The 16,029-nt window shown below is 33.7% G+C and overlaps 1 protein-coding gene across 2 annotated transcripts in view; it reads left to right on the top strand.

The window, feature by feature from the left end:
* LOC132695544 (lachesin) overlaps window positions 1–16,029 on the top strand; it is a 145,573-nt gene that overhangs the window by 110,923 nt on the left and 18,621 nt on the right. For both annotated transcript variants that reach the window (XM_060659851.1, XM_060659850.1), the window contains exon 6: window positions 13,536–13,829. In XM_060659851.1, coding sequence (XP_060515834.1) covers window positions 13,536–13,829 — 294 coding nt within the window. The remainder of the gene's footprint in view (window positions 1–13,535; window positions 13,830–16,029) is intronic.

Below are 16,029 nucleotides of genomic sequence, written 5' to 3'. Positions count from 1 at the left end.
AATTGTGCACATACTTAGTTTATTATTATAATTACCAAATATTATTATAATTATCCATGCTTTTCGAGACAAAAAACAGATATAATAATAATATGTTCAAAATTATTTCGCTAATAACTACGCTCTTTTAAAGATAAAGATTTTATATATCTTTCCAGGATTTGTCCAAACAAAACAAAAGTGATATAAACATATTTACGGGGCCACATTTGCTCTGGCCTATCGTTGTTTTTCCTAATTCCTGTATTATTTAGTCTAATATTTTATGAGATTTTCGGTATGTAGCTGCAGTATGGTTACTCTTATCTTTCAAACATTTTCCATCTGATTTAATCGCTTTGTAACCTCTGTTTAATCTGTCGTGTCCATTTTCCAGTCTTATCCTCCACAGATAATTTATAAACGTCAGGTTTGTGAGATACTTTAGTTCCACTATTTGATTTTTGACTAATATATCTTTCAATTTATTAACCCCGAATGCAGTTTAATGCAAAATAAACAAAAAGTAGTCATTTACGTTCAACTGATTAAAGCAGTTAATAATTAATTCATGTTTAACAGAATAATCGAATAGCAACGGCCAAATGAGCGCATAATGCGTTTCCATATTCGCGGTTTTCAATTCCGGAACTTCTTGTTACTTTCGAAAATCGATGAAATCGAATTTTTCGAAAGTATCTGCGCTCGTATAAAAATTTTAGATCTCGGTAACGGTAAGTCCTATGAGATCGCCGTTGGTACAGAATTGGTCACCGTCAACATTTTTTTTGTCTGTCCGTTCTCCGTTCTCGTCTTTTGGCTTTTGCTGAATAACTTTCTAACCGTTGGAGCTACAAAATTGAAATTTGCTTCCTTTTTAACCCTCCACGAGGCACATAAGCTTATAAGAAATGGCCCTGTATCCATCTTTTTTTCGCGATTTTCCATTGTTTTTTGGGCCTTGCTATGTCCGAAATTTGAAGCAATCGACTTCATATTTGGCACATATATGCAGCTTTGCCCCGTGACGGAACCTATTGAGAATGGGGGGCTGGGGGGGTCGGGAAGTATTCTAAAAAAATAAAAAATCGCGAGTGCAAGAGTCTACAAAAAAAATCATTTTTCAAAACCATTTTTACCATTTTACCAAGTTTTTTTTTAAATGTTTGAAAATTTTTTTTGGTAATTTTAGCTTCCAGAAAAAACTGTTATCCTCCATAATCGTTCATCCGATTGGCAAAATTCTTTAACCCGCAGACGCAAAAGGTCCAGTGCAATAACATTTATTTCGGGCATTTTTTCATTATATACAAGGTTTTCAAATTATATACAAAAATCTAAAAGACCTAGAAAATTGTTCTTTTACAGGGTAAATTATTAGCCGCTAACCAAAAATCGTAAAAAATACGGCTAATTGGTTCAAACGGTGTCATAGACCGCATCATTTTGTACTTGCGGTTTTCGTCCATATTGAAATCGTTACTTGGAGGGCTGTCAAGACGCGATGACGTCATTGATTATTACGGCGCGCTGCATGGTTTCAGAAAAAACTTATTTTCTCGAAAACCATTTACTATTTTCAATAAATTCTTGAACCAGGACGCGTGGAAAATCCAGGGCTATAACCTTTACTTGGAACAATGATTGTATTATATACAGGATGTGTCGTTTATGTGCAAAAAATCTAAAATATCCTAAAAATTTCCGTTTTTGTGGATAAATTATTGGCGATAAATGAAAAACTGTCAAAGATGGGATAATTTTATTTGAACAGTATCGTAAACTGTGTCGTGAGAGAGTTTCAGGTTTCGTCAGTTATACAGGGTGCGCGAGATATTTGGAAAAAAATCATTCGACAACGCTATTATTTGTGCAAATTTTAATATTTACCGATGTTTGCTGTAACTTTGAAGTTCGGTGAGATGTGAAGGACATTTTATACAGGGTGTATGCACAATTAAATTACATCGACATGCGTCCCTTGACCACACGAAACCGCGAAGCTCTTCCCTTTTATAATAAAAAACTGCTTCGCGCTACGAACTTGCCCCGCCCAGTGACGATTTTTCGAAAGCAATCTTGTTTACAATAAAACTTGTGATTCCGTGGCAACATATGCGAAATAAATATCTGAAATATATTCTTCTCATAATTAAGAAGAGTAGTCACATTGAAACTCGGAAACGTACGGGTGTTAAGTATGTTTAATCAAAAATCGGTGGACTTTTTCGTATATATAAAAATCGAAAACAATTCGGGAAAGTGTGGCAGCGAGTATCAGGTTTCGCGAATGTTATGCATTTAAACAGGTTACAAAAGCCAAATGATCGTGTAAACAGTTCGCTTTGCGTCTGCTTGCCAAAACCGAATCCAGTGGCGTATAATTTAACATTTCCGTTCGGTAATTTTTTACGTCACGCTAGCCGACGTCTTAATCGTTCTGACTCTGAAGACGCGCGGTTATTCGAATGTTATTAATCTGTAAAAATTACAAATCCGGACACGTTGTGGTTTCGCTAAAAGATTAGGGAAGCTGAGAACGCACGCCCATGTTGAACAAAATAACGTCACATATCCCAAATATTCGTCGGTATTGCGTTCGACGTTCAGTCGATTCTCAACTTTTATATGACGTCGTAGACTTTTCGTCCCGAACTGCCAGCTGTTTTGCATGCTATAATGAAAAGACATTTTAGTTGGTTTTGCTCCAGAGCGTAGTCATACTATGCCAAACGGTGTTGATTACAGAAACCGTCCTAATCTCCCTGCGAAGTTTGTAACTCAGAACCATACGATCAGTCGAGATTTTTTTTTAAATAATGTTAATCAGTTACGGTAGTAATTTCCTAATATAAGTACAGCCTTTCTGCATTTCGAATATAACAGTTGAGGTTCATTTACGTTGTTTGATAATTTTACTGAGAAATAATTACAACTACAACGATAGTTTGACAATCTTTTTAAGAAATCTTGAGATTCGAAGTATTTCACATGAAAGTGAAAGGTTAGAGATAGAGCGGACTTTCTTTTAGTGTATAGTTTTCGCGTAAACTGGGTTTTTAGAAATAGATGAGACATGAATAGCTACAGATAGAACTTTTAGAAGAGCTTTCGGAGGTTTAATTTTACAGGATTTTTGCGTAAAACGGTTTTTTCGAAATATAGATGAGATACAGATAGATTTTAGAGGTCCGTTTAATTTTTACAGTAGCTTTAAACATATTGAGATAAAGCTTTTACAAAAGCTTTTAAAGTAGAGCACATAATGTGTAAGGATAATACTTTTGGCGCGTTTTCTAAATATTTTCACATGAAAGTGGAAGGGAATATTCCGGCTGTCTTTGTCTACACTGAATAATGAATATAGTGGCATTTTAGTAACGAGTAACGTGAAATTTTTAAATCTCAAACATTTCTAGGGCGACGATTTCGTGAATCTTTTGGGAAAGTTTTGCGATGCAAGTATTCATATTTTCTTAAATAAATTGTATAACCAATTTTAAATTAAAAAAAAAACATTAAATTATTTAAGCGCTTACTGGATTTTCTTCTGAATCACCCTGTATATTATATTTTATATTTCCGTGTTTGATAAAAGATTCATTTTTTAACCAAAACTAATTCAATCTTTTATTGTTGTAAACCATCTAATAACTGCTCTTCTAGATGGCTAAGTTTTATCGCGGGCAAACGCCCTCTACATTAGGTTACCATTGTTTAGTCAGCATGTATAATTTTCGCGCTGGACTAGCGCTACGTCCATTGTAGGAATGACAGTTCGAATTGCTCGTAGTTTCTATTATACAATGGATACTAATTTATACGGTCGACTGTAGGCCACTTCTGTAATATAAACAGTTCTGATATTGCCGCAGCCGGTATACTACTATTTCACCCGAATAATAAAAATCCGGGAGGCAAAATGTTTTATCTGGTCGATTAATCTTGGCCCCAAACGATTTACGAGCTCGCAAAACAACTTCACTTTTATTTTACATTTATAATTATGTACGAGTTTTAATTTTGTTTATAGAGTCGTAACAGTCACTCCAATATGTATGGAACTATAATGAAATAGAAACGTTAATAATGTCTCTGTCTCATTAACGTTACTGCTTTGCTGTTAAAGCATTATTATCTGTTCATTTTCTTTACTAAAAAAAATAAGCTTTGTAATGTAATAAGGCTTGAACATTTAATCATTAAAAAAGTGACGTGTCCGTCAGATAAGTTAACTTCTCGCCAAAACTAACGACCATGACTAATTGAGATGAGATAAAAACTGTTAACTGGAAACAAGAATTGGTATATATACAGTGTGTCCCAATTAAGAACCGCACACGTTTGCAAAATCATTATTTATGGAAATTTTTCAAAGAAACTTCCACAGGCTATTGTAATACTTTTTACAAAACTTCTGGGTTCTTGCTGCGTCGGTTTTTGTTGATTATCCTGTTATCTTCTTCAGAGCTTGATTGAAACTGGCTCGCATTTTACTCTGTACCTGCTTTTATAATGCTTGAGTGGGGCGGAAATAAATGAGTGGCATAAACACCGTCTCGGATGACTGATTCCCATATTGGTGACAAGTAGAGACCTGAGTCGCGGTTAAGATTATTAGGTTGTTTATAGATTTCTATAGACTCTCGGATTTTTGCAATGCAAGAATTTTAGTTTGTCCGGTTTCGTGATTGTGTTCGGCAACAGCTGATAAGTTTATTTGTCTTAGTCGTAAGACTCTTTCGTGTTCTTTGAGCCTATTTGATATTTTTCGTCCGGTCTCTCCGATGTATTCTTTGCTGCATACGGATAGAATGCTATACACTCCTGGCATCTTAAATGAAATTTTGTCTTTGATTTTTGGACAAGTGGTAAATCTGGTTTTGACATTACATTTCTTTAGAACTCTTGATATGTGGTCAGTGATGTTTTCAATATAAGGAAGGCAAGTGTGGGATTGATTTCGGTTTCATTGGTATGGCAAGGTTGTGCTGAAGTGTATTTTGTGATGGAACACTGTAGAAATTATTAGAGAGAAGAGCAGAGGTAAGGTGTTTTAATTCTGGGTTCAGTGACTCGGGCTGAAATAGTTTGACGGCTCTGTAAACAAGAGAGTTGATAACCGATGATTTTTCTGCCGGATGGTGATGTAAGGTATCGGTCTGTGTGCGTAGGTTTTCTGTAAGCACAATAACCCAATGTTAGATCTGATTTTCTATTGATAATAATATCCAAGAATGAAAGGCTATTATTAGTTTCCAACTCAATGGTAAAACGTATGTTACGGTGTATAGATTTTAAATGTCTAAGAAAATCAACTAGGGGTTCCTGACCATGAGGCCAAATAACAAAAGTATCATCGACTTAGCGTTTTCATAATTTTGGTTTTTGATTCAACGTGCCGAGAGCTTTCTTCTCAAAGGCTTCCATAAATATATTTGCGTTGACTGGTGGTAGTGGAGAACCCATAGCTGTTCCTGACGTTTGTTCAAAAATTTGACCGTTATAGGAAAAATACGTTCCAGACAAGCATTTTTCAATTAAGGTGAGAAGGTTTCTTTCGTTTTTTCTCGAAAATGATCATGAGGTATGGGGTTTTTGAATAATGAGTTTTTCCGCATAGTTACTTTATAGGATAGTTGTCGATTAGTTAATACCCCGCAACACTTAAAAGCTGATCTAAGGGATATTGTCGGTGAAGTTCAAATATAATTTTCAGGACCCTTTTCTGGTTTGAGATTACCTTTATATGCACCACCCCAGCCGTATAGTAAAAGTGACTGGACCAACGCAAAGTATAAGGAAAGATTTTTTCTTTATTTAAAATATATGCTAGGCTAGGGATCTGATTTTTTTAATTAGTGTCTGAATATGAATATGAATATCCCATATCACAATTCCCTGTATCAGCTAAACCTGAACAATGTTACTTGGTAATGTTAAGGCGTTAGTAGAAAAGGGTACATACACAGTTTTTTGCAAATTTCGGGTAAGCGAATGTTGGTTGCTGCGCAAAGATATGCCTTAATTTTCAATTCTACATTATTCCAAGAGTCGGCTTCCATCATTAGGACTGTATCATCCGCAAATTATATTAGTATTCCAATCGTATTCTTCGTATGTAAATCATTAGTAGATCTAGTGACACCAATTGATTCTAATTTGTTTATTAATAGCCTATGACTTACAATATGCGTTTCTTCAATAAACATCGAGCCTCTGATATCGTCTCGTTATCCCAAATTCGAGCAATTCGAACAAGGATACTTTCTTAATTAGATATCTAATTACATTTAGATGTCAGTTTAATACGGCCCTGAACGAACCCTGCCCAAGAACTTATCGGTCGAGGCAAAAACGTGGCAAAGTCGTGTAAAAAGCAATACGTAGAAGCAGAGGAAACCCCGTTTTTTGCTTACAAATATTTAAAACAATCTAATGAAATATCCACTACCGGGCAACGTCAGGAATTTTTGCAAAAAAAGAGGACGAACTACGAACACATGACCGCGTATACGAGACCGAGGGTGGTAGAGACGGTATGCCTGTCCTTTTGTTATATGCGGTCCCATCAATAATTAATTGAAATAGGAGAATGTAATAGGACGCGCCATTTTGCTACACCAACATCATATTCAACGACATGATTAATTGATCGCGTTTAATGGTCAAGTAGCGAGAGCCGTTTTGTTCCTGAACTGTTGATTATGTAAAAATCCTAAACTGAGAGTAAAAGTCTTTGACCCTTTTACAATTAATTTCGCCACATTTTAACTCGTAATAGTTCGAGCCTTATTGTCATTCAAGTAGTACGATTCCAAGTTCGACGAGAATAATTCGAAATTAACCGTCGATCTCGATTTGTTTGGCGACGAAAGTAGCTGGATGAAACGCATCCTCTCCACTTTTAATTCTGACAAGATAAATGTCGACCGTCTCTCTCAAAACGTCTACCATTACTTGCTATTCTCTTCCGAAATCACATACCCATGCTGTTTTGCATTTAAATAATTTAAATAGGTATCAATCAGATCTCCGCCTTCCTGTTTCCGTTGTATTCGCTTCTTCTCCTGACAGTTTCTAATTTTCACTTTTACAAAAAGAAAACGCCGAATTAAAGCTCATTGTTCCTCAAATGTTCTTTCGCAGTATAACAGGAACCATTTCTATATATTTATTACATTATCTATTCGCACTTGCTCTCTGTAGATGAGAAAGCTAATTTTGCCTTTAATTTCCGTGTATATATATATCTCATTTCAATAGTGATTTCATTTATACCTCTGACTAATATTTAAAAGATTTTTTGAAACCATACAAAGTGTTCCAACAAAATTTCAAAATGTCTTAGGTTGGATAGTGTAGAAATATAAATAGAGACAGATATAAGTTCTAGTAATAGTTAATGCAGTGAATCAGCTGAAGATCAGCAAAATAAACAAATCCAACTTAGGACCGAATTTTGTAAATACATAGGTACTCATAAAGAATTCCTGTTGGAACCACAAATCTTCAATGTCCATACCTTCCAACTGCTCCCAGAAAAAATCAGATATCATGTTTCGATAGCGAACACCATTAACCGTAACAGCGTTCTCCGCATTATCCTCGAAAAAAAAAGGGCCAATTATTCCTCCGCACCAAAATGCGCACCAAACACTCACTTTTTGAGGATCCATTGCTTTTTGAACAATCTCTCTTGGATTTTCTAATCCCCAAATACGAGCATTGTGTTTGTTTCCAAAGCCACCAACGTGAAAATGTGCCTCATCGCTAAAGATGATTTTCGTTGAAAAATGAACCCCTTGTTCTCGTATCCATTCTGCAAACACGCGGCGCTGTTGATGATCTCGAGGTTTCAACTCCTGAGTTATTTGGACTTTATATGGGTGTAGATGGAAGTCTTTTGTTAAAATTCGCTGTGTGGCCCACTTGCTGCGATCTATGACCAATCGATGTGTTTGGAGCTTCGGCTGCACTTTCGCGAACAATGGCAATATTTTGATCTGACCGACCTGAGCACGTTGAGGGACTTTGAGGTTAGTTACAGATCCAGTTTGCTCAAGTTTTTGAACCGCATTCCAAGTTGTCCTCTCAGAAAGTTGATTTTGAGCGCCGAAAATTTCACGTAGAGCCCGAAATGCATTTTTTCTTAATCGACCATTTTCATAATAGGCTTGCACAATTTTTACACGTTGTTCAGTCGTATATTGCTCCATGACTAATTTTGTTTATGTTTTGAGGTTAGAAATCTCATATGATAATAAACAAATGCAGTGCCGTTTCAAAAATATTTCAGATTGTAATGTGGAAACTCTTATTGAATCACCCGTTATAACTGTGAAAATATATGTATATACAAAAAATACATTTAAATTTTAATATAATTAAAATAAACCAGTCTTTTAGAAAATTGACTGACTTGTTTGGAATTTTTCAGAATTTCTGAAATAATTAATATTAAACTTGAGAGACATGGGCGATAAAGCTTTGAACAAAATTCGGAATTATTATATAAATTTACATTTACCAAATTCTATAGATAAAAAGTGTCGGTAAAGATTTGCTTCTCGGAAAATAATAATTAATGTCATGTTACACGCATGAAAATGTTTTATACTCTAATGAAGATACTTTGCATGGAATAATAACAGCGATTTGTTAGATATAAAATTGTTCTTAATGTGTAACTGATTTGTAATCAAAACCAAACGCAGATAATAAAACCCAAAAGGGCGGCACTTCGGTGACAGTTTTGCTCTTCTTTCGCAATTCCTAACGAACTTTTTTAGGCCACTCCACGACGCACTGTATAAATAATAAGCAGGGCGGGTGCATAAGTTAATAATTTCATTTCATCTTGCGTTGTTTCACTTTTGTTAAGCATTCGCCCAAAACTTTTGTAAAATATTCCACCGCCTGTCTGTAATAATTAAGGACAACTTTTGGGTTTCTTGTAATTGTAATGAATCGCAATGGCCTTGGAATACTTTAGCAGTTTAGTAATTCGCGATAAATTATAGAACAGTTTAAACTCCTGTTGGGTCGGCAATTTTTTTTTCTTCTTCCCACAAGGAACAAAACTGCAAAGAGAGACCGAGATAAAATGAATTTGAGGACTCGGGTGCCGCCATTTAACGAAAGGACATTCATGAAATAAGCTTAAATTTACAGTTTTCGCGAAGTTTGCGGTCGGATATTCAGGTTCACCCTTTGGCGAAGATCCGCCAGAAGCGGAAAACAAAAAGACGGATGGAAAACTGAATTACGTTTCATTGATACTTATTTAATTTATTTAAATGCTGAACAGCGAGGGTGTGTGATATCGAAAGAAAATGGCAGAATACTGGTGTAAAATTGTGAATAATGCGGGTTCTCATTACTTGTGGGTTCCAATGCTTTTTGAATGATTATGTAAAATATCAAAATTATCGTCAAAGTTTTTTTTAAAAAGCCCTTTTGTGTTCGTTAATGCATTTTTTAAATGTTCTACCTGTTTGTCCGTTATAAATTTTATTGCTTAAGTTAATTATGGGAAACTCACTTAGTCCACTACTTGCAGAAATTTTCATGGATAATTTAGAAAATATCATACATAAACATCCTCTGCGTAAAGGATTTCTCTGGTGGTATAGATACTTAGATGATGTTTTTGCTTGTTTCACTGAAACCGAATGACAACTGCAGTCCTTTTTGAATCATATTAACTCGATACATAACCGCATAAAATGTACAATGGAGACGGAACAAGATAACTCTCTGGCCTTAAGTATAACTAAACTACAATACAAGTTAGATTTTTCCATTTGCCATAAACCCTCACACACGGACACAATAATACATAAGAACTCAAACCACCCTTACACACGCAAAATGTCTGCCTTTTATGCTTTTATCAACAGACTACTTTCTAAAGAAATTTTTGAAAAAGAATTAAATATTATAAAATTTATAGCTTTTAACAATGGTTACGACTCCTCTAAGATTATAACTAAAAAACAGTTTCAAATAACTCTGAAATCTATCTATCCCATAGCAAACACCGAAAACAAAATTTATAAAACAATAACATCTATTTAAATTTGGTATTAATATTGCTTTTAAAACTGAAAACACCAAAGGACGTTTTCTAAAAAACAATAAAACTAAATTACGAAAAACTCAAAAATCTGGATTCTAGGATTCTACAATGTGGATCTTGTCTTGTATTAAAATAAAAGTTCGGATTCTAACTATGCTAAATTCAGAAATGCACAACTTTGACGATAATTTTGATATTTTACATAATCATTCAAAAAGCTAAGAACTAAATTTGTTGGAAGCTACGAAAATTAACAAAATGAGATATTCGAATTTATTACTTAATGATCAGTTGGATTTAAATGCGTCTCCGTTGTTAATTTATAACTCTATACCTGTAATTAAAAGCCTATTCCTACCTGTGTCGGAATATAGTCATATTTTGTATTTTTTTTTATTTTTTTTTTACTATTATGCTTTTCTACTATTCATCGAAATAAAAATACAAGATGAAACAACTCGAACGCTGATTGCTGCTCTATTTCTGATAATATTTCAGAGTTAAACACTACTGTTTCCTCTTACGCTTGAGGATCAGGAGATTTCAGAGATTATTACTGAAATTTTCCTCTTTCTTCTCACTCACTCACTTTTGCAACACCTTGCGGCAGCAAAACACTAAAACACTAAATTTCGCGGTACACCAACAAATACTTTGTGCGGACTATTTTTCGAAATATTTGCACAACCGCCCGGAACAAAACACTACTATTTCTACCTCAAATTCGGACCTTTTATTTGATAAATGCACGACGAGATGTTTACACACACAACCGCAAATTTATACGAACACCGACTGTCTTGTGCTTTTTAATACCCGAAAACACGGTTCGTAAAAACATAGAGCTTCGGGAATTCTAAACCTGTTTATTTTTTTCACTTATAATAACTGAACGATGGTTAAAAACTAATTTCACGTATTTATTAAAAACGATGAATCTGAAATGTTATTTTGTTCAGGACCACCAAAAATTGCTGATAATACTAACCTCCTTTTAAAGCAGACCTATTTACTTTTTCTATAAAAAAATAACTTTCTCATCCCTGCCAAACATACTATAAAATGCTTCCTGCTGCATATAGAAGGATAGAGGAAAAGAAATAAGCTTATCTCTCTCTTAAATACAATGCATTTCTTGTTGGTACCGCTCCGTTACTTTTTCTTTAATTATCGTAGAGTGATCATTACTAAGCAAAAAAAACGTATAGTAATATAAGTTTATTCCAAATAACAAATAATTTTATAAAATGTATAAAAATTCATTCGCAGATCTTTTATTAGATTATTCAAGGTAGTCTGGCAGTACAGTTTCGTTTATGCAACAACTTACTTTTCTTATAAAGTTGTTCAGTTGGATAAGTTTTAATTTGTTTTACTTGGTTTGGTTTACTTGAGTCTATACCATCACATATTTTCGAAAACCAAACTGCCAGGCAGAGAGAACCTTGTTTTTATCCAAAAATGTAACAATTCTCACTTTAATTATCGTTTCAAAAATTTTCGAAAAAATTTGCCAAAACTGTGATTGGCCAGTAGTTTACATCTTTATAAATTGGTATGATAATTCCAGTTTTTAGGCAATTAGGAAAGTAACTGTCCCGGAAGCATCTGTCTATATTGTTTTTGATCGAATGTTACCCCAACTTGGAGATTTTTTTGGTTATAATGATTTTATAATTTTTTCCACTTCAGTCGCATTTGTGTCATGTAAAAACATTGAATTTTTCACGAATCTTCGGTGCATTTGTAACTCAGTTTTTTTTTTAATTTTTCTCTGTCGAAATATTTATTAAATTCGCCAGCTATTGGTCTCTTATCTATCAACTTTTTGTGATGGTCATTTCTAATTTCGTTTATTTATTTTTGTTCGCAATTAATCTTCCTAGCCTGTTATTATAATAATTGTATTTGGATTTTAGAGTGATATTATTTTGGTTAAGCAATAACGGTTGTCTTTATAAAATTCTTCAATCCTACATCAGTCCTCGGACTCAGTTTGTAGAATTGAATTCTGCAAAATCCCAAACGACCCGCATCACATCTGGAATTCCTCAAGGGTCCCATTTGGGACCATTGTTATTTTCACTGTTTATCGCAGATGTCAGTAAATGTTTTCTTTTTGCTAAATCAGCATCATATGCAGATGATCAGAAATCATACGCGCCCGTGAAAAGCCTTAACGACTGTCATAAGTTTCAAGAAGATCTTGATCGTTTTTATGAATACTGTGTAAAAAATCGTCTATTTTTAAATATTGATAAATGTTACTGTCTTAAGTTCAGCAGGCGGATAAATGATATAAACTTTGACTAACCATTCAATGGTGTAAAAATAAAAAAAGTAGAGCAGATTAGGGATCTTGGAATAACTATAGATGTAAAATTAAGTTTTGATATCCACATTGAGAATATAGTAAAAAAAGCGTATAAAAATTTAGGTTTTATATTAAGAGTTAGCAAGGAATTTCAGGATCACAAATCGCTTATTATTCTATACAATTCCTACGTTCGATCTCACCTTGACTATGGCGGTGTGATATGGAGTCCTCAGTATCATAAATATATAGACAGAATCGAGAGAATACAAAAAAAGTTTGTTTTCCATTTAAATTTTAGATTTAACCGTAACTTACTAACTCATTCGTATGAAGCTAGTCTTAATTTTTACCATATACTGAAGTTATCTGTTAGAAGAATTATCTCCAGTGCTATATTTTTGCATAATATTATTAATAGTAGGATTGACTGTCCTTTACTGTTGGAAAAACTATCCTTCAATGCCAGAGTCGTTATAACAAGAACTCCTTCATTATTTTACGTGCCTAGATTTAATACAAACTTAGGTAACAATTCCCCAATATCTCTTTTACATAGACATTACAATAATTATTTTTCGCACATTGACATCTTTGCGTTATCACTTAATTCGTTTCGAAATCAGGCAATTAGGGTTTTTCTATAAATTTGTTTTAATTTTTGATTTGTTTTCCTTATTTTTTCACATTTGTTTTTTGTAATTCACGCACTTAATATACAGTGTTAGTTTTGGTTTAGTTTGGTAAGTTTGATTGTTATTATTATTATTTTTTTTATCTTCTGCTTATCGTAGATATAGGTAGGTACTTACTTATAAGTTTTACTTTGTTAATTAAATGATGGTATAATTGTTAGTGTGTCGTTGTAAATATTTCATTATTACTTATTTTCTAATACCCTTTTTTTGTACTTAATGTTCCATTATCATTGTAAAAGCACCATGTTTATTTTAAACATAAGATAATTTCCGAAACAAACCTGACTGTCTAATTACTTAATGTCCAGCATGCTCACGAGCTTAAATGGTCAATATCACTTTTCGAAATCCTTTAACCCTAATTAGTTTAGAAAACAACGCCGTCGGGTTTGAACGCTCGGTTTTCAAAACAGACCGGATGAGATTGCCGCAGACTAGTATAACACCGCTTTTATTGTTGCAGTTCCTCCGATGTTGTGGATACCACATCAGCTTGTCGGAGCACCTCTGGCTTATTCCGTAACTTTGGAATGTTTCACAGAAGCGCATCCAACGTCCCTTAATTATTGGACCAAGGAGGACGGACAAATGATCTACGAGTCGAAGAAGTACCACGCGGAAAATATCATTGGTACACCAGATTACAAAACACACATGAGACTCACCATTAATAATATTCAACCGAACGACTACGGCACCTACAAATGCGTTGCCAAAAATCCAAGGGGTGAAACGGACGGTACCATCAGATTATATAGTGAGTATGCACGATCCTATTTCAATGTCGCTTGCCGTTTTGGGGTTATTGAAGCGATACCATGTAATTTAACGAATCTTTAGGGATGCAAGGTAAAAAATGAGGTTCAAAAATGTGACTTCACTACTCCAACGATTACTTTACATGTAATAAATTTGAACACCAAATAATTGTCTGTTCCATTATTAGGTATGGTTTGTTCATAGATATAAGAAAGGGACCAATTGCTTTTGAATGGGATTATCCAAGGGTGGTCATTAACATACAATGCAACAAGACTATTACCTACAGTTTCAGAATTTAAATTCAGGTAAACTTGTGGTCCGTAATAGAAAATAATAAATAATAATCTTGTTGCATTGTATGCTAATGACCACCCTTGGATAATCCCATTCAAAAGCAATTTATCATTTTCTTATATCTATGAACAGACCATACCAAATGTAGGCTAACCAATCTGAAGAATCCTTTCCCTTTCAGTCCTACGAAGGGCATTTGTTTTTTTCAGTTTTCTACTTTTAAAATTCTATTTAGTCTTATTATTTCCTAATTCTAAAGCTCACGCGTTCATTAAAGTGACCAAATTAACAAGTTTCTATCAATTTTATAGACCCCATTTGAAGACGACGATAAAATTTAACTTTTTAGTCAGTGAAATGCCACTAGATTTCGTTATTTTTTGTTCCCTATATTTTCTTAAGTAGCTCCGGTATACATCGATTCGAGCCGTTTTATTCTTGAAACCTTCTCTTGTTCAACGACTTCGTTTTTAAAAGGCTTCAATTCATTACGCGCAAATAAGAAATTGTAATCAGCACTGCTTGCTTCTAACAACCAAAAGATTTTAAAAATTTTTTGTTCGATTCCCCGTCAATTCTTTTCGTTCATTCCTAAATTAACAGTCGGACTATACAGCACAAAAGACCCCTTTTAAGTGTAAAATTGACCCGACTTAAAAATGGTGTATTCCCACGCAGGAAAACATTCAACATTTGCAATGATTTTGTTTTCCATTCAAAATGCCAAAAAAAAAAACACATCCTGAACAAATCAAAAAGGTGAATTTTATTCTCCTTTTTTAGGTTCTTTTCTTTCATTAATATTTTAATTTTAGATTTAAGTTTATTGTACGAAATGTATGTATTTTATTTCATATTTCAACATAGTTTTCTCGTCCATAATATGGTTGGTGATAATTTCAATAACTGATTAATTACCGAAATATGTTTTACGTTCTACTGTTAAATAATTGATATTGCTATTTCGCCGATTTCAGCACCAGTTTGGGTTTAAAATTGATACATTTTAATTTTAAGTCAATAGATAATTATTTTTTTGCTGTCTTAATCGGTCAATATTTGATATTTTGATAATTATTTAAATTGGTGGTAATTATTTCTATTTATATATTATTTTTTAACCCCTGAAATACGAAATACGATGTAAAGAAAAATATAGGAATACATTTTATATATTGCTTTCCTGGAAATACTTTTGAAGGCGATAAAAACATATTGGATACGTTTTTATTGAGTAAAATTGTGAGGGGAAGCAGATTAAAATCAGGTTGTAAAAGGGTTCCGATAAAGTCGAAAATGATTTGTTCTTGTGTTTGGATAAATGCGGCGAATTTTGTTAGCCGGAAAATGTTTCCTCGCCGCTCACGTAACCAAAAAAGTCACTAACTAACCCCAATTGAGAAATCTTGGACGTCCGAATTATAAAATTTGCGGTCGCGGCACATATTCGGGCGATCTCACGTTTTTGGAGACTGCTTCGTTGCTATTTTGCTAAACTAATTTAAAACCATTTTGGGCGTAGATAATTTTTGGTATATCGGGTAATTCGAATTACGAATTAATATTATTTTACTCCCTTAACGAGAAAAAAAAATCCAAATTCCCCAAAGCATAAACACGAAAAAGTTTTATATTCTCCGCTAAGCGATATCTTGGCGCTTTTTAAATCCTTTTAATTTATGGGAGTGCTTTATTCCTTCCTTCATAGTGGATTTTATAATACTAAAAATGATATCTGGCGTTTAATATTTTCGCTTCAAATGTCGATGTTCATTTTCAGTAAGGCAACCTATTGAGATTTTACTCCTCCACAGGCTGATCCGATTTAATATTTCATATTTGATATTATGGATTAATTTAACAAATTCTTAAGGGATATATAAAGAGACTTTTGTTTAAAA

This window comes from Cylas formicarius, unplaced genomic scaffold (genome assembly GCF_029955315.1).
Source record: "Cylas formicarius isolate icCylForm1 unplaced genomic scaffold, icCylForm1.1 PGA_scaffold_12__32_contigs__length_19106922, whole genome shotgun sequence".
Taxonomy (NCBI): domain Eukaryota; kingdom Metazoa; phylum Arthropoda; class Insecta; order Coleoptera; family Brentidae; genus Cylas; species Cylas formicarius.
Note: the sequence above shows the minus strand (reverse complement) of the source record. Positions and strands in the feature narration are given on the sequence as shown.